Source organism: Aethalodelphis obliquidens, unplaced genomic scaffold, assembly GCF_003676395.1.
Source record: "Aethalodelphis obliquidens isolate GAN/ISIS:26980383/991018 unplaced genomic scaffold, ASM367639v1 scaffold8, whole genome shotgun sequence".
In the NCBI taxonomy this organism is placed as follows: domain Eukaryota; kingdom Metazoa; phylum Chordata; class Mammalia; order Artiodactyla; family Delphinidae; genus Aethalodelphis; species Aethalodelphis obliquidens.
In genome coordinates, this window is record NW_020837952.1 from 50,399,623 (window position 1) to 50,426,334 (window position 26,712).

General features: G+C 47.2%; 2 protein-coding genes across 3 annotated transcripts in view; both read right to left on the reverse strand.

The window, feature by feature from the left end:
- SYN3 (synapsin III) overlaps positions 1 to 26,712 on the reverse strand; it is a 412,466-nt gene that overhangs the window by 31,571 nt on the left and 354,183 nt on the right. The gene's annotated exons all lie outside the window — the stretch shown is intronic.
- On the reverse strand, positions 737 to 1,089 carry LOC113620965 (CDC42 small effector protein 2-like). The gene is given in 2 exon segments (XM_027107479.1): positions 737 to 887; positions 890 to 1,089. Coding segments are annotated over 2 exon segments (255 nt in total). The 5' UTR covers positions 1,028 to 1,089; the 3' UTR covers positions 737 to 770.

Genomic DNA, 26,712 nt, shown 5'->3' on the forward strand with positions numbered 1-26,712 from the left:
GTCTTGCTAGGAGACAATATAACAGAGTGTTGAAGAGTGCAAGCTCAGATCCCAGCTCCATCACTTATTAGCTGCATGACCTTGGGGAATTTACTTAGCTTCTCTGTGTCTCACTTTCCTTATCAGCAAAATGTGGGTAACGTGTTTTTTTTTTTGAATGCAAGCTTTTCTTTTATTATAACTCTAAATAAAAGTCATACTTCTAAAATAAGCTACAAATTGCCTTTTTTTGTGAAACTGATGTGACTTGGTGCCACAGCTAACCTTTCTCTCATAGTAGCAGTATCATCAGCCCGTGGCAGCAAGGAAATGTTCATTTCTGGCATCCCATGGGCTCCCGCACAAGCAACTTCATAAAGCATGCAGATACTACTCTGCTGAAGTTTCAAATGAATAGAAATGATCATTGTGCTTATGGGTCTCATACCTTCCAAAATATACATAAATGGTGACAAGTTAAAATAGCAGTTCTTTGCTTACCAATAAAATCATAAGGCAGAGGGGTTGGAGCTGGAAAGAGAAATTGTTAAAAATGCGGGAAAAAATGCAAAACGGTGCTAGCATTCACAAAAAAGATCATGCTAAAATCAGATCCATATTGATAAAAATCAATCATTAAGCCACAATCCAAAGAACTCTGTCCACGAGTCCAAAGGCATGCATGCCAGCTAAAGGAAGTGCAGGATTCTTCAGAGCAGAACAGTAACGTGTCACTGGAGTAATCACAACAGGGTGAACAAGACGCCATCACGTGGAGTAGGGGTCTGGGGCTATCCGGCCTTCGTGTCCACGAGCTGCATCTGCACGTTGGCAGCCATGCCACCCCCGTAGCCTCCCTTGGACTGCATCTGGTTCTGAATGGAGCTAACGGAATTCATCCCACTGAACACAGGTCTCCTGACCCAACGTGAGCCGTGTGCACAAAGTTTGTGGGCTCTCCAATCATACCTCGGTCAATCCGCCGGCGCCTTTTAGGTTGAGGCTGTTCTGCAATACAGCAGTTGAAACACAACCAGAATTCACTCATGCTTACAGTCCAAGTTATAAATGAGCACCAGTGAAGTTTCCAAATCTCAACTCAGGAAGCTTCACAAAGCAGGCTTCTCAATATATGTCCAACGATGCCAAAATAATAACTTTATTACTTCTCTGTGTTTTTGTTCCTGGAAGTCAAGTATCTTATATAGTCAATCTAACAAAGAAAAGGTCAGATTGTTTCCTTTCTTTGCTTCTGATTCTACAGAGACTAGTTTCTGAACCACCAGGAAAGGTATAAAAATTGTTGTCTTGACTCAGGACCTTAACAGGTAGTCACTCACTCCTTGTCAGTAGAGCTATCTCTGGGTTGAGAACATTCCATAATGTGCATACAGATGACTGTAGACTCACTGTCAGTATAAGTTGTTCCTTGAAGGTTTCTTCTCATTTGGGTTCGAGGTTTTACTCAAAAATCCACACACTCACAACTGGCCCTATCGTAGCCTTTGTCTCCACTGCTCTCGCTCTGGCCACAGCCGCTCTCGGGCAGGCTCCGCCGCTGCTGTCCCCCCACGCCCGCAGCTGCGCTCCCCAGCGCGCTCGCCGCTCAGTAACTTGTTAATATGAAGAAACTGCTCCTGATCAAATGTGGATGACTTGGATTGTTGTTGAGCATTAAATGAGATACATGTAAATAGTGTAGAAGAACTCTTTGTTCATTACAGGCATTCAATAAATGTTAACTATTATTATCGTTCCTTTTTATACCCTTGACACCCAGCATAGTGTTTGGCACACAGCAGATGCTCAATAAATATTTGCTGAAAGAATAAATGAAGGGGCCAGTCATGGGAATAGCTTGGTAAAGAGAATCTAGGCAAAGGGAAAAGGAGGTGCAGTGGCCCTTGGGCTGATGCTCCTGGTGGAAAAGAGACTCACTCACAAGCATTAGCAGAAAACTGAGCCTTGACATCGTTTTGTGGAAGCTGAGGGCTAACAGGGATTCATGCTTGAGGAAGGGCAATCCCACTTCCTCTTAAAGGTGAACACTGGGAACGGGGTCAAGATCCTTCCTAGGAGAAGGTTTGGAATTCAACTTGATAGACTTGAGCAATTGAAGTCCATCGCCCTATTTCAATAGCCTAGAAAACATTTCGGGCAAGTGTGACCGGCGGCTCACTCCAGCCACATCCATCTCCCTCAAGTTCCCATAGAAGGCCCACTTTGGAGCATGCTCCATCTGGTGTGATGGCTGGGACAAGCTTGTTTTTTTCAAAGCTAACTATTTGAGGCAATTTACTGAACCAGGTTATTTACGAATAAGCTAAAAGCTAAGAGGGGATCTACCAAAAATAATAACTGTAGCTTCAGAACACTTGCTCTGTGGTCTCCTTCTGGCAATGATTAGCTGGTCGAGCCAGCTGGATATTCAGGCCACTCCTAGTTCGAGATAATAAAACCGTAACTCTGGCTCACAAATGGATGCTTGTTTTTCTGTTTTTATAACAGGAAGGCGTTCTTCCAGCTCATTACAAAGTGGTCTATGCTCGTTAAGAGGCTAATTAGATGGAGTGAGGGGGAAGAGCTAAATCTCAGTTTTCCCTCCCAGTAAATGTTTTCCAGTCTTGCCGCACCTAGACTCTCAAGGCAGGACTAAGCGTAGGTTCTGTGCTTACGTCATTAACGTCAGGCCATGCTTACAGAGCTTAGCTCAGAATCGTTCCTGAGCTCTGCATCAAAAGCTTCAAAGAGGTAAATGTGAGTCTCAAAGAAGCCAATGCAGAAATTCTGAAACTTTCTGGATTTATGATGCCCATCTCAGGAATGATTTCAAGGCATTCCAAGGCCAAAAGAAGTACTAAGCACCTTCATTTGTTAAGTAGTTAGAGCTAAGTAGCTTAATAAATATTTATGTTCTAACAACTTAGTAACTGAAATAAACAATGCACATAATATTTTTATTTCATTCTTAAATAACTACAGTTACTTACAAACGAGATGTGTGTGCTTGCTGGGCACTGCACAAATTCCCGAACCTTAGAATCAGAGAGGGCTCTTCACCCGCATTTCCTGCTCCACACTGATTTTCAGAGCACTTGCCTTTTAGCACAACTACTGCCCAAAACCCAGTTTTGCAAAGATGTGATGTCATCGAAAGGAACATGTTGTGATCTAATGTTGAAACTGTGAACCACCTCGACTAGTAATTTGCATGGTGTCTGACCGTTGCCCAGAACTGCTGTGTTTCCCTTGAAAATTAAAATCTACTCTGCTGCCCTAGGGCGTTGGGTGCAGGGTTTGGGAACTGTAGGCCTAATGTTACTACTTTTGGCACCCTCCCCCCAGCAGTGAATAACACAAGCCTCTGGTGCAACATCCCTGGCGAACAGCCTGTCTGCTCCTCCTGTGAAACGTAGGTCTGAGAAACCCACGGGGGCGGGATATCCAATAAACCCTTCTGTGCTTTAAACCAGTCCCTATTTTAGGAAAATTACAAGGATACTGCGCTTTTTAAAATGATGTAAATTCTGTTCTAGATTGACTCATCAGGACCAGGCTCTTAGGTCAAATGTGGGTTAGTTAACGAGTGTAAGGAGACTATTTGGACTAGTCCTTGAACGTATCTGAAATAAAATAAAATGTTATCTAAGTGCTGTATTAAACAGATAATCAAGGCACAAGTCCCTGCCATTGAGGAGTTCACAGTCCATGGGAGAGACAGGTACACGGACAGGCAATTCAACAGAGGGTGATGGATGTTGCAACAGAGGCCAGGTGTGCAGCACAGGGACCCTGATGCACCCTGGGGTGGGTGCCAGGGAAGGTTTCCCAGATGAGGTGATGGATTCTACTCCAACTTTCTTTGTCATGATTATGAAGAAGAGGATGAATTTAAACACAAAGCTTCTCTTCTCTTTTAAATCACAAAGAAACAGTTTGAAGTGGGTGTTGGCGCAGGGCTTTATATGTATCTCGTTATTTTCACATGTATTCTTTCAAGATATCTATTTCTCATTGAGCACTATCTATGTGCCAGGAACTGTACTACACAGTCCACCTACAGTATCTCATTTAATCTTCACAAACAACCCTAAGTGCTTCCAGTCACGATGTACCCACCCGAGCCCTGTCTCTGTAAACAACCATAAAACTGGAAAAAATTAACGAGGCAACTGTTTGAGGCAGTGGGAACAGGCCATGCAAGGCTGATCCCTGAGACAAAGGACATCGGGAGGTGGGCCCCATGTGGGCCCGGCCCCTTTCCCAGCCTCCTCTCAGGCTCTCTGCATGCGGTGGTGACACTGGCACTCCCTCAACTACCCCAGCTCTTTTCTGCCTCTGGGCTTTTGCATGTGCTGTTCTCTCTCTGCAAGGTTCTCCACTCTTGTCCTTGCATGGCCAACTCGTTCTCATTCCTCAAAGCTTTGCTCATGTGTCACCACCTCAGAAGTTCCTCCAACAGCTCTGCCATGTTTTTCTCTTTTAACAACCCGTTCTTCTCTGGCCTAGTACTGAGTAAAGTTTACAACTGTATTTCTTTGCTCATATATACCCTATCTGCCTCTCCCACTAGCCCATGATTTCCAGCGCTAGCACAGCACCTGGCATGCAGTAGGTGCTCAATAAAGAGATGTTGAATGGGGACTTCCCTGGTGGTGCAGTGGTTAAGAATCTTCCTGCCAATGCAGCAGACACGGGTTTGAGCCCTGGTCCGGGAAGATCCCACATGCCGTGGAGCAACTAAGCCCGTGAGCCACAACTACTGAGCCTGTGCTCTAGAGCCCATGAGCCACAACTACTGAGCCCGCGTGCCACAACTACTGAAGCCCGTGTGCCTAGAGCCTGTGCTCCGCAACAAGAGAAGCCGCCGCAGTGAGAAGCCTGCGCACTGCAACGAAGAGTAGCCCCTGCTCACCGCAACTAGAGAAAGCCTGCACGCAGCAACGAAGAACCAACGCAGCCAAAAATAAATAAATAATAAATTCATTAAAAAAAAGAGCTGCTGAATGAATAAAGGAAGGACGTATCAGATTGGTCTCTCCCTTTCCTGTGGGAGGTGGGGGAAATGGGGAGACAGGGAATTCCTCCTCCCCTTTTACAAAAGTCACAGAAACTCAGAGACCATATAGGGCAGATCGGAGAAGGCTTCGTTAAGGAGTTGGGACTTGAAGACATGACCACTCAGTCAATCCTCCTGGTATCCATGAGAGGGAGATGTTATCCTCCCCATTTCACAGATTAGGCTCAGAGAAGCGAAGGACATGTCCAAGTTTTCCCAGCGAGTAAGTGGAGGGATAGAGACTCAGATCTGGTCTGGTGAGTTCAGAACCCCACGATCTGTTCACGACATTGCCCTGCTTTGAAAGCAAAGGATCGAGGCAACTCTTCTCCTTCCTATCTTTTTCTCCCCCCGCCCCCCGCACCCTGTATCCTCGCCTGGCTTTTTGCAAACTCTACTGACAGATGGACTTGAGCTGGCATTGTGCTCCTGAGAGCACAATGGGGCAGGTGCCCAGTCTCTTCCTGGAAGGACCTGGGGAGGACAAACTCTGCCAGCCAAACTCCACAGCTGAGGTGTCCCCCAGCCGGAATCGTGGCCTTGATGACTCAACCCAAGGGCCCCTTGGCCAAGGCAGCCTATGCCAGGGACCCCGGCATGGCTGAGGCTAAGAGCTGACTCACAGGGCAGGCTGCCACCACCTGAATCACCCACTCCACCTCTGGCTGGAGAGAAGAGGTTGGGGGCTGGGGTGGGGCACTGGGCTAGGACCACGTGACTCATCTGGTGAATAAATAATAACAATGATTGTAATAACAATAATGATGGACCATGACAGCTACTCTTAATGAGTACTTTTCATGAGTCAGGTGCCATTCTAACAGCTGTATATTAATTCACATAGCCTTCGTAACAATCCTATGTAGTAAGAACTATTATTTCCCTATTTCACACACGAAAAGACTGTGGCCCAGCAAGGTTGTGTAATTGGCTGCAGGACCCAGAGCTGGCATGTGGAAGTGCTGAGATTCCAACCAAAGTCTGTCTGACTCCAAAGCCCAGCCATTCATTCAATAAATATTGAGCCCCTGCTATAAGCCAGGCACTGTCGTGGGCACCAGGGATACACTGATGGGGTTGAGAAGTTAGTAAACAAATAAATATATGACATATTAGGTAGAGATGAACATTATGGGGCAGATAAATTAGGCTAAGGGGGTGGGGCTTACAGGGGTTAGGGTGGGGATGTGATTTCATTTCGAGGTTGTTGGAGTTCTCCCTCATAAGATGGCATTGAGCAGAGACCTGGAGGAAATGAAGGAACGAGTGATAGGCCTACCTTAGGAGGGGAAGGATGAATGCCAAGGCCTGAGGTTGACCTTGGATTGCTGAGTGTGTCTGACGAGCAGCAGGGAGGCTGGTGTGGATGCAGATCAGAGCAGTGGGGCAGGGGCACAAGTCACGTGGGGTCCAGAGCCATTGGGAGGATCTCAGCTTTTACTCTGATGCTGGGGGGAGCCAGGGAGGGCTGGGGCAGGGAAATGACACAATCTGACTTACAATTTAAAAGGATTCCTTTGCTGTGAGAAGACTAAAGCCAGGGCTAAAAGGCAGGGAGGCCAGCTGGAAGGCTACCTTAACAACACAGGTAGGAGACATCCGTGGCTTGAAGCAGGGTGGCAGATTCTAGAAATATTTTGAAGGTAGAGCTGAACGGATTTGCTGATGGGTAGGACGTGGGATGTGAGAGAAATGCAGGACTGAAACATGAGCTCAAGGTTTCTGGTTGGAGCAACTGGAAGGATGGGTCCCCTCTCCCCCTGGCCTCCTCCCCAAATGGGAAAGGCTGTGGAAAGAGCTGATTTGGGGGGAAAACTAAGTGCTCAGTTGTGTCCATCCTCCGAGGTCCTGGTGGACGTCTGGTCATGCAAGTCTGGGGTTCAGAAGGGAGGGCTCCCCTGGAGATTTAAATTCATGAGTCAGTGATGTACAGATGGTTCCGAAAGCCATGGAATTGAATGAAATAGCCTACGGGCGGGGAGGAGCTAGAGGGGGGTCAGAAGACTGAGCCTTACAAGCCAGAGTGTAGAGGTTGGGGAGATTAGAGGGAAGCGGCAGAGAGGACAAAGGTACAGCCACGGAGGCAGGAGGAGAACCACAGCTCTCTCTGTGACACCATCCTGTTAAGGAACCCAGTGGGCTGAGGCTTCCCAGAACTCTGGACTTTTCTGTGCAGGAGAATGGATCTGGGTGGTCATTCAGGGGCCACTCGATTGCTCTTCAGCCCTCTTCTCTTCCTTACGGTGAGTCTAGGTCCTTCCCTCCTATTCTCTCCCCCTCTCTCCTCCCTTCCTTTCTTCTTGCCTGCTTTGCAAAGTGCCTTCATGTTCAGTTCCCTCCTGTGGCTGCTCAGGGGAAGCTGGGGGTGTTCAGAGCAGGGCATCATGGGAAGGACTGCCATGTCACCCCAGAGCCCACCTTGGGTTCTCAGCAGAGATAGATACTCTAAGACGGTTCCTGCCTTCTGCAGTGAATCCTGTGGTGTGCCACCCGGATCCCCCCTTAAGGACAGAGGCACCTGTTCCCCGAGCTGCCTGGGGTGGTGGATGCTGAGGGCTCATGGCCGCATTTCTCCCCAGGAACCGCCCCAGCTAAGGGGAGATGCCTTGCCCAAGTTTACACCACATTCCTAGGACAGCCCACATCCAGTGACTGATTGCGGCAGGAGTTCAACGGCCCAGTCCCTTGCCACGATTTGGGACAATTCTGAAGGGCCATCTCAGCTCTGGAACTCCTCATGGAGCCAGCTGAGGTCCCTACTGTAACTGCGCTGCAGTTCAACTTCTCCCTCTGCCTAATCTAATCCTGCTTCCCTCACTTCCCAAGGCAGTGTTCCCAAGTGCAGACCCTAATGCGCAACGTGTAGCAAGTCCCCATCTCAGAGTCTACTCAATATCGATTCCCCGCTTCCTCCATCCTAATAGAACCCCAATTTTGTTTAGGTATCTACCCATCTCCACTCAACCATGGGTTTCAGGGGGAACTGAAGCTACTCCCCATACAAGAGGTGAATCCTGATTACATTCAGTCAATCAGAACACAGCACGCTTCTCTCACTGGCCCAGGGCTGGACTCATGAATAAACTGTCTCAATGAGGCAGAAGAGAACATCTCACTCCATGGTGGACGTGAACAGGGACGCACGAAGCATATAACCCAGAATGCCACTAGCAGCCAGGGTAGGACAGAGGAAGCTGCCCAAGAATGAAGCTGGGCCTGAGGCCAGCCAGCAGAGACAGAATGAGCCTAGGACCTTGGTGACACTAAGACACTAATCCCCAGGCTTTCAGAGTGTTTAAGCCAGTTTGAGGTGGAATTTTCTGTTACCTTCAGGGTCGATTCATTTACTCGCTCCTGGCTGTCTAAACCTGCTTTGCTGGCCCATGGGTGTGTCTGCAGGAAGGTGTTCTCGTTGAGGCTCTTGTCTGAGGCACGATTTTTCCCTCCGAAGGGACTTGGGGGCACGGGGTCCTTTTCTTCAGCAGCAGCAGAGTACCTTTATGTTGGGGGAAAGCTATCAGGGGACTCTCTTATTTCCAAACTCCTGCAGTTTCCTTCCATGTGGAGGGAGTGACACTGCTGGCCCATCTGCCCCTGTCATTCACTCCTCCTCAAAGGGTGTGACAGACTCAGATCAGAGGGTCTGAAGGAGAAACGGGGCACACGTAGGAGCCCAGCCCATTCTCTTCTCCTTTATCTTTGGGAGCTGTCTTTCCCACAAACAGCATGTAATCTGCTCTGCTTCCCAGACTGTAAGTGTTTTGAGTCAGGCCCAACATGGGGAAGCCTGAGGCAGCCCAGCAATGTCTGTGTTTGATGGGCAAATCTGCTAATTCTGGGGTTTGGTTTTGAGAAGCCATTTGCCTGCACACTTAAGCCACAGTCTTTAATACCTTTATTTGTACTAACGCACTTGATTTTTCAAATTCCTTACTATTACTACACCCCGGCAACTCCCACAGAGCCTGCAACATGGCTGACTGGCTGGAAAAGGGTACTGTAGGAGCAAAGTCAAGCATGAGGCTGGTCGATGACCTTTAATGCTTCTTCCAATCCCAGACTCAGTGATTCTATTATCTGACAAAGAGAAGTACCCCAGTTGTGTTGAAGAGACAACCCCCTAACACTTAATTTCAAAAGGCATTCATTCAGTGGTTCCTCATAAGAGACCTTCCACAATGAATAGCAAAGAGCACCATTGCTAGTGGTTTTATAAAAGTTGCCGGAATCTTCCCTTGACCCAACTGGAACCTCTCTCCTGCCCTTTCTCACCTTCCTTGCCTGACCTCCTGGCTTTGTGGGCTGAACAGAGGGCAGCAGGCTCCTTGCAGAGCTCATTAAGGTCTGCTTTTTACTTGCCTGAAAGCCATGCTTAGTAAATCTCCTTTCTGGGATCTGAGAACTCGACCTTCGGGCAAGGCACCATCTTGGTTGACTTGCAGGGTTTTGACTCACCGTGAAATGATCGCCCTCTATGTGACAGGCCCTGACTGCAAGCCCATCTCCCCCGTGTCCCTGCCTAGCACCCCCCTTTGTCTGGGCTTTTCACAGGGAGTGTCTCGACGCTGGACTTGACCGCTCTGCCTCCCCGTCAGCACTTCTTGGCTAAGCGGCTCCACCCCACTCTCTTTTCTGCCCAACAGGAGAATAAAGGGAGCCTCGGAGCCTCCTAGCCGGATCAGATTCCAGATCGTTGTGATGAAAACACGCTAAGCCAGGCAAACAAAGCAGCTGCTTCCTCAGCCAGGCTTATTATGTCCACCTCTCTGTGGACATTTCACTGCTTCAGGCCATGTCTGTCTGCCAGCCGCCCAGGGTCCCTCCTTCCCATCGGGGCCATCAGCCTGGGCTTTCATGGCAGGGGCACACGACCAACCAAAACCAAGAAAAAGAACACTGAGAGCCAGGAGGCTGGGAAGGGACCTCACTGGGTGACCTTTGGCAAGTAACCTTCCCTCTCTGAACTCCTGGCTTCAAAATGAACCATGCTAGCTTAGGTTATAAAAGTAAACCAAGGGCAGCATTGTCCACAATAGCTAAGATATGGAAACAGCCTGTGTCTGTCAGTGTATGAATGGATAAAAAAATTTACGGGGTGTGTGTGTGTGTGTGTGTGTGTGTGTAATTGAGCCACGAGAAAGAAGGACATCCTGCCATTTGTGACAACATAGATGGACACTGAGGGCATTATGCCGAGAGAGACAAATCAGGCAGAGAAAGACAAATACTGTGTGATCTCATTTACACGTGGGATCTAAAAAAAGCCATTCGATAGAAACAGATTGTAGAATGGTGGCTACAGGGGCTGGGTGCAGGGGAATCGGGGAGATATTGTTAAAGGGTGTAAGTATGCAACTAGAAGATGAATAAGCTCTGGGGATCTGATGCACAGTGAAGTGATTATAGTCAACAATACTGTATTATATATTTCGAAGTTGCTAAGAGAGTAGACTGTAAACGTTCTTACCACAAAAAAGAAATGATAATTATGTGATGGGATGGAGGTTTTAGCTACGCTAAGGTGGTAATCATATTACAATACATAAATGTATCAAATCGACATGTCGTACACCTTAAACTTACACAATGTTATGTGTCAATTATATGTTAATTTTAAAATGTAAATTGAGGTTAAGAGTGTGGTCTCTGAAGCCAGACAGCCTGGCCTTGAACTCTGGCTCACCAAATGCCAAAAGGGGGTTACCTGACCTCTATCTCCCAGCTCCCTCAACTGTAAAGTGGTAATTAGTACCCAACTCAGGCGCTCTAGATAAGAGGAGTAAGTTAACCTGTGTCCAGTCCTCAGGCAGTGCTGGCACATAGCACGCTCTCAATAAATCATCATCACCCTCATTGTTCCTAAGAGGCTCACGGTCTGTAAGGGGAGTCTGGCATGTAGCTGAAAGTGCACCTAGGGTTCCGATGGGGCGGCAGAATTCTGCACAGGCACGGTGCAGGCACAAAGTCGGGGTCACATCCACTGAGGGCTTGGGGAGAAGTCCAGGGAACTCTTGAACTTGAGCTGAGCCTAGTGTTGAAGAGGCTGACACGGTGTGGGGTGATCATGGAAGATAAAAGAGGGAGGGAAAGGCAGAGGAGCGTGAAACCATCTGGCGTGTTTGGGGACTGGAGAGGGAGTGGGTGTGAGGGGCCCTGGGTGTGCGGAGGCCAGTGCTGAGAGGACCCCAGAGGGTTTGGTGGATGCTGGGGGACCTTGCAGGCTTTATTCATGGATAATGTGGAGCTACTGCTGGGTTTTAAGCAGAGGAGGGATGTAGCAGTTCTGCGTTTTAGGACCCCAGTTCAGCAGACACTGTGGAAAATGGATGGGTGGGGCCCTCCAGGAGCCCTGGCGAACATTTATAGGCAGTGATTGCTGTAGTTTAGACCAAAAGTGATGCAGAACTGACCTGAGGCAGAGGGAAGATAAAGGCAGGGAAATGCAGCGAATGCTCGTGGTGGATGTGGGGTCCAGGGAGCCAAGCAGGAGAACCCTGTGCTGAGTGCTGATCACACGGCGGCCATTGCTGGGAGCCCTCTGCACCGGGACTCTGGCCATGCTGCAGTGAGGCCCAGGGAGGGTGGAGTAGCTTCAAGGTCACACAGCTGGTGAGCAAAGGAGAAGGATGCCTATCCACAGTCTGGTTTCAGAGCTCCCAGGCGTGACTACCGTGCATGGCCGCCTCTCTACAAGGATGGCTTTTATCCAGTGCCTTGCATGCGTCGGGCATTGCTCTAAGCCCAAGATCACCCAGCTAGTAAGTGGCAGAACTGTGATTCAAACCCAGACAGTGGAGCTCATGCCTTATCACCATGCTGAATTAGTTTGGGTGTCATGTGTGGCTCGTGGCCACTGAATAGGACAGCGCAGGCCTGAGGAGTCACCTACAGTGAGAAAGAGGGAGGGACAAGGATGGGACCCCAGGGCACCCAGACAGAAGGGCGGAAGAGGGGAATGCAAAGGAGGTGAAGAAAGTCTGGCTGGAGAGGAAGGAGGAAAGGCGGGTGAGAGTGGTGTTCCAGAAGACGAGGTAGAACTGCATTCCAGGAGACAGGGCAACCATGACAAATGGCCAAAGAGCAAAGCAAGGGGCTTAGGACTTTATCAGATTTGTCCATCTGGAAGGCATGAACGATCTCTGCCAGAGGAAGTTTCGGGGAGTGGTGGCAGCTGATTTAGGAAGGCTTCACAAAGACATATTTATTCTTTGCAAGTCGGAGTGAGATTTGAACATGCTGCAGTGTTGGAAAGATGCCAGTGGAGAAGGAGCACTGAGAACCAGGGGTGAGAAGGAATGGACAGGTAGCCAAGTCTCAGAGGATACGGGTGGAAATGAGAGCCAGAGCTCAGAGGGAACACGAACTCGGAACAGGAGACACGACAGCACTGAGACAGGGAAGATGGGTGTGGGGGAGGGCAAAGGCATGGCAAGGTGTACACACGTGAGGGCAGAGGTGATGAGGTGACTCTGCCAGCATCAGTGAGCTCTGTGACAGGGGCGTGGTCCTCTTTTGGGAGGAAAGATGTGGGACTTGCAGAGTGCAGTGAGGTTCTGAAAACACCACCACGGGGATGGGAAAGGCAGCTGACTAGGGAGATGTAAAAGCTTTGCCAAGACAACTGGGGGCTCCTAAGGCTAGAGGCCATACATTTGTAGTTGCAGCATCAGATCAGTGGTCTTGGTTTAGAAGAGATGAAGGTTCATGGCCGGACTGATCCAAGGTTGGGAGTTCCAGGGCAGGTGTGACAGGAGGACTAGAGAGATTGCTCATTGATTCAGCAAACAGGTATTACATGGCTACTCAGTGCCAGGTACTGTTCTAGGTGCTAGAGATCGTACGCAGTGTCAAACGAGACAAGATTCCTGCCTCCACGGAGCTTATGGGAATGGTTTTCTCTAAACGCGTAGTAGCCTCCTAACATAGAAGGAAAGAGAAGTGTTCTGTGGTGGGACTCAGCTTGTTTGGCAAACAATTGAGATGGACTGAAGTTTAACATTCCACATGTGGAGTTGACGTGCTCCACTGTCAACTCAGGGGACAGGGGAGAAGGTGGCTGCTCAGGACGGTGCGTACTGACCCTGAAGTCATGGAGGTGGGGATTACCACCTCCACATGCCTGGAGGGGACTGATGAGGCTCAGAGAGGGTCTGAGACCACACAGCCAGTAAGTGGGAAGATTGTCTGGGCCCAGAGCCTGCTGCTTTTACTTCTCCATATTCTCAAGTTGATGAAGCCCCAGAAAGAACAGGTTTGTTGAGCCTCTTGTGGACGTGGGTTCTCTACCTCTCTCCTTCTTCTCTTGCCAACCCTGGTTTGGCCAGAGCCATGGCCATTTTATACACAGATGGAGGTGTCAGGGGAAGCTTGCTAATGAGGATGGTCCCCAGGTCCAGAGGGGACTAGACAAAGGTGAGACAACTCCTCTGGGTGATTCAAGCTCCTAAGGGGGAAGGGGCTTCCTGGGGTGGCCAGGACAGAAGCACAGTCAGACTTTGCTTCTAGCTGTTCTGAGGCAGCTCTGCCTCAACGTCCTGGATGATGTTGGACGTCCGCGCTCTCTGTGCCTTGGCTCTGGTCTCTTTTCTGCCTGGAATGCTCTCCTTGCTCCTCTACCTAACACCTACCATCCGTCAAAGCCCTAAAACTCGTCGCCTTCTCCAGGAAGCCTTCCTGGTTCACTCCAGCTCATTAGAGTTCCTCTCCCCACCCTGAACTCCTGCAGGGTTCTATACTACTTTATTTCACTTTAAGCAAAGTCTTTATTTTCAAGGAAAAAGTGCATTTTCTCATTTTCTGTTCTAGGCATAAACTTTAATTATTTCCAGTGGAAGTAAAACCTCCTGAACCCCTTTCAGTGTTATCTAAAACTTGAACTTCCTCTATTTCTGGGTAAAATATGTGTTCACAAATGAGATGTGCAATTCGATCACACTTTCTGACTTCAAACTTTTCTTTGCCGAAATTAAACAGTACAATACCAACGTTTCCTCTATAATCTTCATCTATGACACTGGCTCCTACATCTATGAAGTGGTTTGCAGCCAAGCCAGAACGTGCAGCTACTCTCCCGTAGTGCCCAGAAGGAAGAGCTATCTGAATGTTGGTCTTCAGATGCCAAGTAGTATAGTTCAGAGGTGGAGGAGGAACAGGTGTTTACTGTTCACTTAATTATGAGCATATGTTCATTCACTTAGTCCACAAATATTTATTGAGGGCACTGTGCTAGGCACTGAGAATATGGTAACAAACAAGACAGATGCAAGGGAATGTTCTGGTGGGGGGGAGGTGGAGAATAAATAAGCAGATAGATAAAGAAGTGGTTAGGTAGATGGAAAGATAGGTATAACAGGTAGGAAACAACTAGTTTGCAAGTGCATTGAAAGACACAAGCAGGAAAGTGAGATAGAGGATGTACTACTGTGTACTGATGGAATTTTCAGGGACTTCCACAAGCTGATTCATCAGGCCAGGTTTGTAGAATCCCATTTAATAGGATATAGGCTCTACTACATCACACTTTTTTTCCCCTCACACAAGTCACAAAGTTGTTAGATAAATCAGATGAAATTCTACAGGCAGCACAGTGAAAGCACAGACTATGGGGTCAGGCTGATCTCGGTTAAAATCCTGCCTCAGGCATTGTAGATGCCACGACCTGGAATAAGTTCTTAAATCTTCCTGGGGCTCAATTTCCTCATGTGTAAAATGGGGATGATAATATTTATACCCATCCTCACAGAATTGGGAGATTAGAAATGACATCTCTGTCTATGTCTATCTAGCCATCTATCTATCATCTATCTATCTAAACATCTATTTCTCTAAGTGATAGTTATTATTAAATGCGTAAGAGTTCTAAAAAATACAAAATGACCCACACATGGAAGGTATTGCTTTGAGCATGGGTTTGGGAATCAGACTTTACTGCTCACTAGCTGTGTGACCTTGGGAAATTTCTCAACTTCTCTAAACCTTGATTTTCTCAACTGTAAAGTGGGGTTTATAATAGTACATACCTCATAGAGTTACTACAAAGATTTAGTGAGATAAACTATGTAAGCAACTGAATGGTGTCTGGCACAAAACAACGAATGTAAGCTGCTTGTGATTAACTAAAAGGACCTCTACGGATAAGGTATCTAGAGATTTTGTAAAGTCACTATACACAAAGTATAGAGATACACAAGTATCTCTTTTACTTTCCTGGCCCTAGTGGCTTATATTTTCTGGGTGTGGAGGCCTCTCCCCCGGTTGTCTGTAGAGTGGTTTTAATAGGGGCAATGCTGAAGGCGTGTTAGGTATAGAAATGCCATACCTAATCTTGCTCGTGGGCAGATCCTGCGGTCGATTAAACATGGTATTTAACTCCCCTCCCTCCACACACTGCCCTTTTAGGGAGGGTTCGAAAACCTGCTGACTTTCCTGAAGGACTTAGATGTTGTCTGTCTCCGGTCAGACAGTGGAGGAGGATGCTGAGTGTGGCGGTCCTACCAGGGGATGGTGAGACTCCGTGTCTGTCTGGCTCCCTTGTGAAACACTGAGATATTAAAGGCCATTGTAAACATTTTTCAAAAAACAATAGAGAGATTTCCTTTGTGTGGGTTGGGATGTGACTCCCTGGCAAGGCGTATTATTCACTTTACCAAAGTTAAGGAAGTTAAGAGAGCTGTGCTGAGGTTTGGAAAAATTGAGGTGTTTTTCTTCTAATTAAAAAACTTAATTTTCATTTTGGGGTTGGATCTGCGCAGCTTTCTCTCCCAGGAGGATGTTTCTTGTAGTAAGGAAAGGGGGTGTAACAGGGAGGTGTGGGGAAGCTTTGGTGGAAGGAGAGAGGGCAGGGTGCTGGAAGCCCTGGCCTGGGTATGTGGCCTTCAATAACTATGTTTATTCAGTGAACAGCTCAGAACCTCAGAGTGCGAAGGGACCTGAGAGGGCATCTGGTCAACCCTCTCATTTTTCAGATGAGGCAAATGACACATAGGGAGGGGTTAGAATCAAGGACTGAGACTGTCTCCAAGTCTGCCAACTTCTCTCCACCAGTGCACCACAATGTGGAGTGCATGGCATTGGCGGTCCAAGGGATGACTTAGAGGGTACGCAAATGAACATTTAACTTTTAACAGCTAGATATTTATTTCAATGTGTATTAGGAAAAACTATCTGGGCCATAAAACTCATAATCTATGATTATGATATAAAATATCATTGAAAAATACATTTATTTAAGCAAAGACAGAGGGAGCGTGTTTGTGTGTATGTGTGTTGTTTTAAAAATGCTGGATAAATAATGGAATAGGTCTGTAGGTTTGTTATAAATCATGGCTACGGTCCACCTCATCTTTCGGGTTATGGTGCTGCACAGTGAAGACTGGGGAGGCCCTTCTAGGTTCTCCTAGAGTTTGGCATTTTCACTCTGAGAAGCAGCAAACCTCTGACTCCTCAACCCCCAGCATCCCCTTTCCTTCACCTCATCCTCTCATTCAACTTTCTTCACAATTTCTCCCTTCCCTTCCCTTTGTCTTCCTTCTGATCCCCAGTGCCCAAAATAACCAGCAGGCAGTGGGAATAGCTGCTAATTCTGTGACCTCTGGGCTAATCTGTGATCTCTCCTCATCCCAGGATCTAGGATTCACACAGAGCCCTGGCTGCTGGGAGCCAGAGTCGGGGGCCTTTTTCTCATCCTGTCTTCACGAAATTTCAAGCTTACCCCATCTATTTGCCTTCTTCCCAGATCTGCCTAAACTGTAAAAAACAAAACAAAACAAAAAATAAACAAAAAAACCCCCCAAACCCCAAACAACTCCCCTTAAAATATTAATGGTTGATGGGATAAATATGTCACCAGCAGCCTCCTCCTACAACCCCTAGTCTGTGACAATGGTACATTAATAGGCCTTGGGATATTCCCAAATCATAACTAAAACACAAAATCAAAACACTATGAAGCTACAGTGAAACATCACTGTCACCCAAAGTGTACACCATCACAGTATCATACAGAATACTTTCGCTGCCCTAAAACTCCTCTGCGCTCTGCCTATTAGGCCCCCCCTTTAGCCCCTGGCAAACACTGATCTTTTTTTTTTATTAACATCTTTATTGGAGTATAATTGCTTTACAGTGGTGTCTTAGTTTCTGCTTTGTAACAAAGTGAATCAGCTATACATAATACATATGTTCCCATATCTCTTCCCTCTTGCATCTCCCTCCCTCCCACCCACCCTATCCCACCCCTCTAGGTGGTCACAAAGCACCGAGCAGATCTATCTGTGCTATGTGGCTGCTTCCCACTAGCTGTCTATTTTACATTTGGTAGTGTATATACGTCCATGCCACTCTCTCACTTTGCCCCAGCTTCCCCTTCCCCCTCCCCGTGTCCTCAAGTCCATTCTCTACATCTGCATCTTTCTTCCTGTCCTGCCCCTAAGTTCTTCAGAACCATTTTGGTGTCTGCACCCAGTGGGTGGCTTGCATAGGCTTCCTGGTGGAGGGGACTGGTACCTGTGTTCTGGTGGGTGGGGCTGGATCTTGTCTTTCTGGTGGGCAGGGTCGCGTCCGGTGGTGTGTTTTGGGGTGTCTGTGAACATAGTATGATTTTAGGCAGCCTCTCTGCTAATGGGTGGGGTTGTGTTCCTGTCTTGCTAGTTGTTTGGCATAGGGTGTCCAGCACTGGAGTTTGCCAGCCATTGAGTGGAGCTGGGTCTTCGCGTTGAGACAGAGATCTCTGGGAGAGCTATCACCAATTGATGTTACGTGGGGCCGGGAGGTCTCTGGTGGACCCAACGCCCTGAACTCGGCTCTCCCACCTCAGAGGCTCAGGTCTGACACCCGGCCGGAGCACCAAGACCCTGTCAGCCACACGGCTCCAAACTCCGGAACTCCACACTCCGGATGCAGCCCTTTGGACGTGCCAAAACCTACAAATTTTATAAGTTGTGCTTTTAACTTTTTCCTTGCTAAGAGTCTATATGGGGAAATGGCAGGGGTTAGACTGGGGAGAAATATGAAGGGTTAAGTGTCCAAGTTTGAGCAAATTACGTTCCAACTCTTTGCTTATTGTCTTTTCCGCTAGTGGCTTTCAAACTTTATTGACGCAAAAGTGATGAAGCAGGTTCTCTTTGTATTATATGGTGTCAGTCAGCACGACAGTTTCTTCCTCTCAGCTCATTAAATTCTGGATTCCCTCTTTCCTGATCTTTATTTTCAGCAGGGCCATCTCCGTGTAGTCAAATACCGAGCTGAGTACCTGGAGAACTGGGCTCTTGCGTAGGCTGTACACTGGGTGTGAATATGGGTAATTTCTCTCTTCTGGGCTTTAGTTTCTGTATCTCTGTAAAACTAGGGCTCAGGTGTTTGGATCTACTGTCCAGGCCAAGGGAAAAGTTTTTCTACCAGTCTCCAAAACCTTGCTAAGGGGGAACAGAAAACTGCCAGAGGTATGTATATTGTTCAGATCAACTCCAAAGAAAGTCTCCTCGAGCCAGGGATCGTCTCAACAGAGGACATCCCTTTGTGGCCTCCTCCTCCAATTCAAGCCTCAAAGGGGCTGACGGTGCTGGCTGTGGCTAGGCAGCCGTCTGAGCCTCACCACTGATCGTTTTATTGACTTCATAGTTTTCCCTTTTACATGTATTTGAAATCACATAATATGGAGCCTTTGCAGAGTGGCTTCCTTCACTCGGTAACATGCATTTACGTCTCCTCCATGTCTTTTCATGGCTTGACAGCTCGCTTCTTCTTAGCACGGAATAAAACTCACCAGTTGCAACAAACGTACGACTCCGGCGGGGGTGTCGATAATGGGGAGGCTGTGCACGTGCGGGGCAAGTGGCCACATGAAATAGCTCTGTACCTTCTGCTCAAGTTGGCTGTGAATCTAAAAATGCTCTAAAAAATAACTTCTATTTAGAAAAAAAAAAAGACTATGAAGTGTGGCCACGTTTATGAGTGGGTTCTATGCTAGGGTTAAAATAAAATAAATGAAAACTCTCATCTCCTAGTCTTTTTAAGAGTAGTGATCATAGGGGCGATGAGACAATAATTTAATATGCATTGAGTGCCTTCTAGAATCAAAATCCTCATGAAGGCAGGGATTTTGATTTGATCTCTACTGTATTATCAGTGGCCAGAACACTGCCTGGCACTTAGTAGGAGCTCAATTAGTACTTGTTGAGAAATTAACAAAAATATCAGGCCCTATGCTAGGCGCTGGGGCTCCAACCATAGTTTCTGCTCTTGCGGTCCGGCCCAGAACACTGACAAGCAGATGTAGAACAACAGGACAGTAAGATGATGCAGTAAGAGGGAGCTGGACTAGGTCCAGAGCTGGCTCAAAGGAGGGCAAGACGATAGAAGGCTTTAAAGGGGAGAAGTTGCTTCAGCTGGGTCTAGAAGGATGAGTCCCAAGGTGGAGACATCCCGAGGTATGATCTGAGGTGTGTAAAGTACAGGTAGGTTTGGGAGGACTTTAGCTTAACATGGTGTCACCACACCTGTCCCTGGGGTCACACTCTGACCATTTCTGACAACAAACCAGGCCCTGAACTTAAGGACGCCAGCTCCTCTGCTCTCCAACCCATTCTAACTGTCCCGTCCCTGGCTCCAGCCCAAAGTCTCAGGGCCTTGTGTGCCACTGCAGGTGTCAGTTTTTGGGTGATGGCCTTCAAGTGGGCTCTACCCAGAAACACCAACTATGCATAAGGGCTGGAAGCAGTGGTATCCTGGAGCTGGCTCATATTGACTTATAAGAGGCAATTCTTAAATACTTAGAAAATTTGTGAGCCAGTTATTAAACCATTGTTAGCTTCATGCTGTCCACAGTGGAAGGATTTACACCCTAGAAACTGGCAAACACTACAAATTTGGGCACTTTTTTTCCTCCCAGAGAGCCAGTTTGCCAGAACACTATTTGCTGGAAGACAACTGATGCTGACTGTTTTTCAGTGTCCCATGGAAGGATCTGAAGTATTGCAACAAAAATTTGATTATTGTTTTGTTAAAACAAAATATTTAAGAGCTTGATTTTTGAGCATCCAGAAAGCAGACTCAGATGTTTACCACACATTAACTTGAGCTTCCCGGGCAATCCTTATTTGTTCAGCCCCCAGAGTAAGGTTTCTCCTTCCATTTTGGTTTATTTAGAGAATAACCTCAGATTGCAGAGCAAGTCGGTAAAACACTACTGATTTTCTCAAAACCATGCCGTGCAAGGACACAAAATATAACGGGAGGCTGGGTGCTGAGGCTGATACAAGACCAATTTCATCAGAGGAGTCTCAGTGTTCTCCTGGTGGACTTGACAATAGATGGTGTGAATTAAAAGCTACAGAATGAAATGACAGCTAATATAATACTACATTTATGTCTGTTATCATTTCAAGTTCTGTGTAGTATTTCGTTGGAAAAGAGAGTTTTGATGTCACCCAGTCAACTTATGTTGCAGAAAAGGAATCTAAAGCCCCCTGGAGAGCGACATGGCTACTGTGCTTCTGGTGGTGCAGCTTCTGGAAAGGAAAGGGAAGGGAGGAAACCTGGAAGGAAGGAAAAGGACTTTCTGAAAGTTAGAACTCCTGGCCTCCCCATCCAAGGCCATTTCCTGTATGTAGGAGGAATGTGTCCAAATTTCATTACAGATCTTCCTTGACTTAAAATGGGGTTGCATCCTGATAAACCCATCCTAAGTTGAAAATATCATTAAGTCGAAAATGCATTTAATGCACCTCACCTGCTGAACATCAGAGCTTAGCCCAGCCCACCTTACACATGCTCGGAACACTTACACTAGCCTACAGTTGGGCAGAATCATCTAACTACAAAGCCTATTTTATAATCAAGTGTTGCATATCTCATGTAACTTATCGAATACTATACTGAAAGTAAAAGACAGAATGAGCATCTGGGTACAGGAGGGTTGCAAGTGTGTCTGTTGTTTACCCTCGTGATCATGTGCTGACTCGGAGCACCGTGGCTCGATGCTGCTCCCCAGCATCATGAAAGAGTATCACAGCGCATATCACTAGCCTGGGAAAAGATCAAAATTTAAAATTCCAAGTACGGTTTCTACTGAATGCGTATCACTTTCGCACAATCATAAAGTCAAATAATTGTAAGTTGAGCCATCCTAAGTCAGAGACCATCTGTATTTCAGCAGGGAACAAAATTACCATAGTGGTGGGTGCCCAAAATATCTGAACTTGACCCATGCACACTAGTGTTCCGTAAACATCCACATACAAGGGCCAACATATCTTGGCCCTGCTGATCTCTCTGATCTCATTTCCTTCCATCCACCCGCTGATTCTCTCTTTCAGTTCCTAGAATTTGCCAAGCTCAGTGCTGCCTCAGGGCCTTTGCACTCATTCCTTCTGCCAGCAAAGCTCTTGCTGCAGACAGTCTCACAGCTGGTTCCTTATTGTCTTTGTTCCATTGTTCTCTGTCCTCCTCAGAGAGGCCTCTCCTGATCTAGAGCAGCTCTTTCACTCCGCTATGGCATTCTATGACATCACCCAGTCTCGTGTTCTTTCTTGCACTTATCATGGTCTCACGTTATCTTATACTTGTCCATGCCCCCCACAAGGATATAAGCTCTGTGAGAGCAGGGACTTGTCTGTTAGATTCACTACTATATCCTTTGCTCCTTGTACATAGTAGGTGTTTGGGATCTATTTTTTTGAATGAATAAGTGAACAACAACTGCTGACCATGACCTCTGGGCACTCTTTTGACCTAAGGGAGTGGTTTTCGACCTGGACTCCATGGAGTCTTGAGGTACCTTAGAGAAGCTTGGGGGTTCCATCTTTGTGGGCATGGACCCATGCAAGGAGACCAGTTGAGTGGAACTCTAGATCTCCTCCCTTCATCTGGAGCTGCTCCACACAGATCTGGTTATATACATTGAGAGTTTTTATTGTTCATTGGGCAGAGGGCTCAGAGACCAAAGAGCAAGGCCAGGTCATTGCTGAGGAAGTGTTGTGGATACTTAGGAGTCCATGAATGGGACACAGGTGGAGTAAACATTGATAGGGGCGGGGGGGTGGGGGGGTGTTCTCCAGGTATGAGGAGAGGGTCTTTGGGGGTGGTGACCTGATTCTAAGTCTTCCTTCCAGCTGCCTCAGCTCCTTGTCCCTGAGTCACTAACTAGCGATGGGCTCGCAGATGCTTTTTGCTGGGGCCACATGAGAGACACTGGCATTTTCTGACCACGACTTGAAACATAATGTTTGCTTCTGCACTCACCAAGTGAGCAACAGCCTTGCTCTCAGTGGCCTCATTAAATGGGATTCTATTTTCATAGCACTCACTTTTAGAACATTCCTATTTGCTGTTCCAAGCTCTTGGAGAGACAGCCCAAGAGGCTCTGCTGATAAAATGACTCTGGGCACGATAGAGATGGGGAGATGCCGAAATGAATAGCAGCTTTGTTTACTTGGCATTGGAACAGTCGAGAGGAGTTATATTTTAAAAAAATAAATAAAGTTTCCCTTCTCTCCACAAGAAAAAAACCTACTCTGGCTGCATGGCCAGCAACACAATTTCCCTCATAGAACAGAACAAATGTGAGTAGACTGAGATTAACTTTGGGAGAAAAATTAAAGAAATAAAATAATTATGGGGTGGGCATGGGGTAGGACTGGAGAATGGGTAAGATCAAGAGGCATTTGAGATGTCTAATTAAAAAGCCAAAAAGAAAAAGCAGCAACAGATGGAGTATGAGTATAGCGACATATATACACACTAAGGCATTTAAATATACATCTCTATATACTATATACGTACATACATACTAAGTATATATACATCTATATAGAAACAGGGCTTCTAAATATGATTGGTTCCCTTCCCCGCAGACTTGGCCTGTGTTTCCTTCCCACGGTGGAGAGAAGATAGTAATAATTAATATTACTGCCATTTTCTGAGCCCTCACCACGTGCCCAGCTCTGCAAAGTGGCATGTGCATACAATAAGTTATCATTCTTCTCACTTACCGAGCTTCCCCTCAGTTTTCCCCTCTGTAAAATGGGGACAGTCAGATTATCTACCTCATAGAGCTGTTGTGACAATTAAGTAAGACAATGAATATAAAGCATGGAGTACAGGGCCCAGCACCTAGTAAGTGCTCAATAAATGGCTTGTGATTACTATTATTGTTGTTATTTTCCACTGGTACCTCCAACTCAAAATGTTAAAAACTGAACTCATTATCTTCCCCCTCAAGCCTAGCCTTCTTGATCTCATATTTCAGTGAATGGAATCATTATATTCTCAGTTTTCTTCTCCTGCTCTGCATCTGGGCAGTCCCTAAGTTCTTTCAATTCTGCTTTTCCCATATCTCTTGACTGCATCCTTATCTCACCCCTCACTGCCTTGGTCCTGCCTGGGTGCAAATCCTTATTTCTTCTCTGAACTGATGCAGTGTCTCCCTAATAACTCCCAGGGTTTCTAATCTTCCCCTCCTGGCCCCCACTCCTCTCCTCTCCTCTTACACTGCTGCCAGAGTGCTTTTTCTACCTTATAAATCCAACCATGCCCATTCTTTGCTTAAACCCCACCAGTGGGTCTCTCTCTTACCTAGAAGATAAAGTCCACATTGTAGAGGCAGCATAAAACGCATCTATGATCTGGCCATGACTCCTGCCCAGTCTCACCTACTCTTCCATGTCTCCCTCCAGCCCAGAGCTCTGAAGTACTGGTGTCACATTAGCATCTCCTGGAGATAAAAAAATGCCAGTGCCTGGGTCCTCTTCCAGCCAATCACTGCAAAGTCTGGGGGTGGGCCCCGGGTAGAAGTATAATTTCAAAGCTTCCTGGGTGCTTCTAACACCCTGCCAGGCTTGAGAACCACTGTTCCCACTGTACCAACAGCCTGCGATGCTCTCTTGGGCCTTTATGCCTTTGTGTGTGCAGGTCCCATTGCCGGGAATGCTTTTCTCGGCTGTATCAACCTGCATTATATCTCCTCATCCTTTGAGATGCAGCTGAGGTTTCCCATCGTGTGGAAGTCTTCCCTGGTCCCCCCAAAGGTGCTCCTGCTTCCCCTGACATCTCCCTCTGTCGTGATGTATTTGCTTGCATGGCCCCTGTCACTGTGAGAAAGGGAGCTCCTTGAAGGAGCTTAATTGTTGCCTCAGCACAGTCCCTACGCACACTTACAAGACGTGATTTTTGGACAAATCAATAAATCGGTGGAGGTTCCCCCTGCATCATGGTTTAGTTTTATCTGGACCTCCTTCTCAGCGCTTGGCTTGTCTTTCTGCTATAGGGTTTATTCATTCTGCTCTGACTGCAGTCAGTTGTCTACATGGCCTTCTACCACCTCTCCCCAACTCACCAGCCTTACTTCCATCACTTTTCACCTCAAGCACTCACTCCTGCCCCAGGGCTTTTATGCATGCTCTCCCCTTTGCTGTCATGCTCTTCCTCTACGTGTCCACGTGGCTCACTCTCTCCTTCCTTCACATGCCACTTCACAGGAAGGCTTCCCTGATAGCTGCCCCAGCCCCCTGCCCCCGTCACGCTCTCTCCCTCTTATCCTGTTTCTGCCTCCAGGGCCCTTCTTGTCACCTGACATATTGCAGTTTAATCTGTTTATTTTATCATCTGCCTCCTCCTACAGGATGTATTACTTACTGGGGTTTGCTATACAAATACTTGGAAAAGCATGGCACTAGACCACGGATTGGAGAACTTTTTCTGTGAAGAATACAGTGCTAAATATTTTAGGCTTTGCAGGCCATGAAAATGATTCAACTCTGATGCTATAGTGTGGAAGCAACCATAGACAATATGTACACAAATGGGCAGGGCTGTGTTACAATAAAACTTTATTAACAAAACCAGGTCCGGGACTGGGTTTGGCCTGTGGGAGGTAGTCTGGCAAGCACTGCCCTAGACTGTGGTCCAGTGCGAGCCTGTGTCTTTTGTGGGTAAATTTCCTGCATTCAGGAGCCATGTCTTTTCCATGTCTGGATCTTAACCAAGAGTCCTCCATCCCAGGGTCTAGCCCATTCCTTGCACATAACAAATGTTCATAAACATCTGCCAAAATATTCAATAAACATTTACCGAGTCCCTAACTCAGAACAGCTGGGCACCAAATCCATTAATGTTGGTTGAATGAACACAAGAGCCCTGGTCTCAAATTCTCAAAAGCCTTTGCCCCTCCCCCAATCCTTCCAAAGGCTGAGACCCAGAGTGCAACGGATGTCCTCACCCTGGCTGCCTGGGTCACGTGTTGCCAGGGGTCGGAAGGGGTGGTGGGAAGTGATGGGAACAACGGAGGGTTTGATGGACTGTTTAGAGAACTGCCTAATTATCCTGCTTATCAGTTTGCTGGTTCCTTTCTTTTGCTCTTCCCCTTAATAAATCAAACTCCTTCTGTTGTTATTGAGCTCTGGGTCACTGATTCTCTTGCCCGTGTGTTTATAGAGTTAAAGTGTGACCGTGAGATTGAATGGAAGGGAAGGGAGGCACCTGACAAGTGTCAGCTCTGAAAGGCAACACCTCAGCTTCCCAGGGCCCCGTGCAGGGTGCAGCGGGAAGGAGGGGGCTTCCCGCTGTCCAGGGCACTGGCCAGGTCAGGAGGAAAGGTGGACTTAGCTGGTGCAGCTTGTGCACCAGCGAGTTTATAATCCAGTGGGGGAGGCTGACTGTAGGCTTTTGTGAGGTCCATGGGTTAAGAATAGTTTTTAAATGGCTGGGGAAAAAAAATTGAAAGAAGAACGATAATCCCATGACACGTGAAAATTATATGAAACTCAAATTTCAGTGTCCATAAATTTATAGTGGAACACGGCCACATGCTTCATTTACCTCTTGTCTAGGGATGTTTTTATACCACAATGGTGGGGTCCAGTAGTTGCAACAGACCATTTGGCCAGAGAGGTTAAGATGTTTACCATCTGGCCCTGTACTGAGAAAGTCTGCTGACCCCTGACTGGCATGACTAACTGACTGGGACCAGCATCCCTGACATTACCTGGGAGCTTGTTACAAATGGAGACTTTCAGGCAGGCCCCACCCAGGCCTAGTGAATCAGAATCTGCATTTTAACGAGGTCTCCAGTGATCTGTAAGCACTGGAAAGTAGAGGGAGCATTTAGGCCCTAGAGGAAGTGAATCAACATCTCTTTAAGTATCCACAGATTTTTAAAGTGCTTTATCTCAGTCAGGCTGCAGGGCAACTCTTCACCCATTAGGGAGACTTATTAGGGCCACTTTACAGATGAGAAAACGAAGACTCCAAGTCAAGTGCTCACCCAAGGTTATAGAATAGACCTGGGAAGTGGCCGAGCTGGGATTTGAACTCCTGGGGCTGTTGCAGAGTCTGTGGCGTTAATCATTAGGCTGCATGGCTCCCTGTAAAGAGAGGGTAAGACCACACTGACTCTAAGGTTGGAGCCACCCAACTGGTGCCCCGGGGTGTTCGGTGGACTACAGATGTGTTTTACTTGGCCTGTACAGCGTTTCAAAAGATTTTAAAATTAGTTTTCAATACGTTAAAATCAGGAGAATTCATATCAGAGACCCAGCGAATTGGCTTAAGAAAGAATCAGGTGATCAGGCCTGCACAGTCTCTCGGGGCTTTGTCCGGCTGGGACTGAGTTGTGTGTGGCTGCCCATGCAGGCTGGCCTGGGCTCTCCAGGTCAGCACAGTCCCCACCTGGACTCTTGACT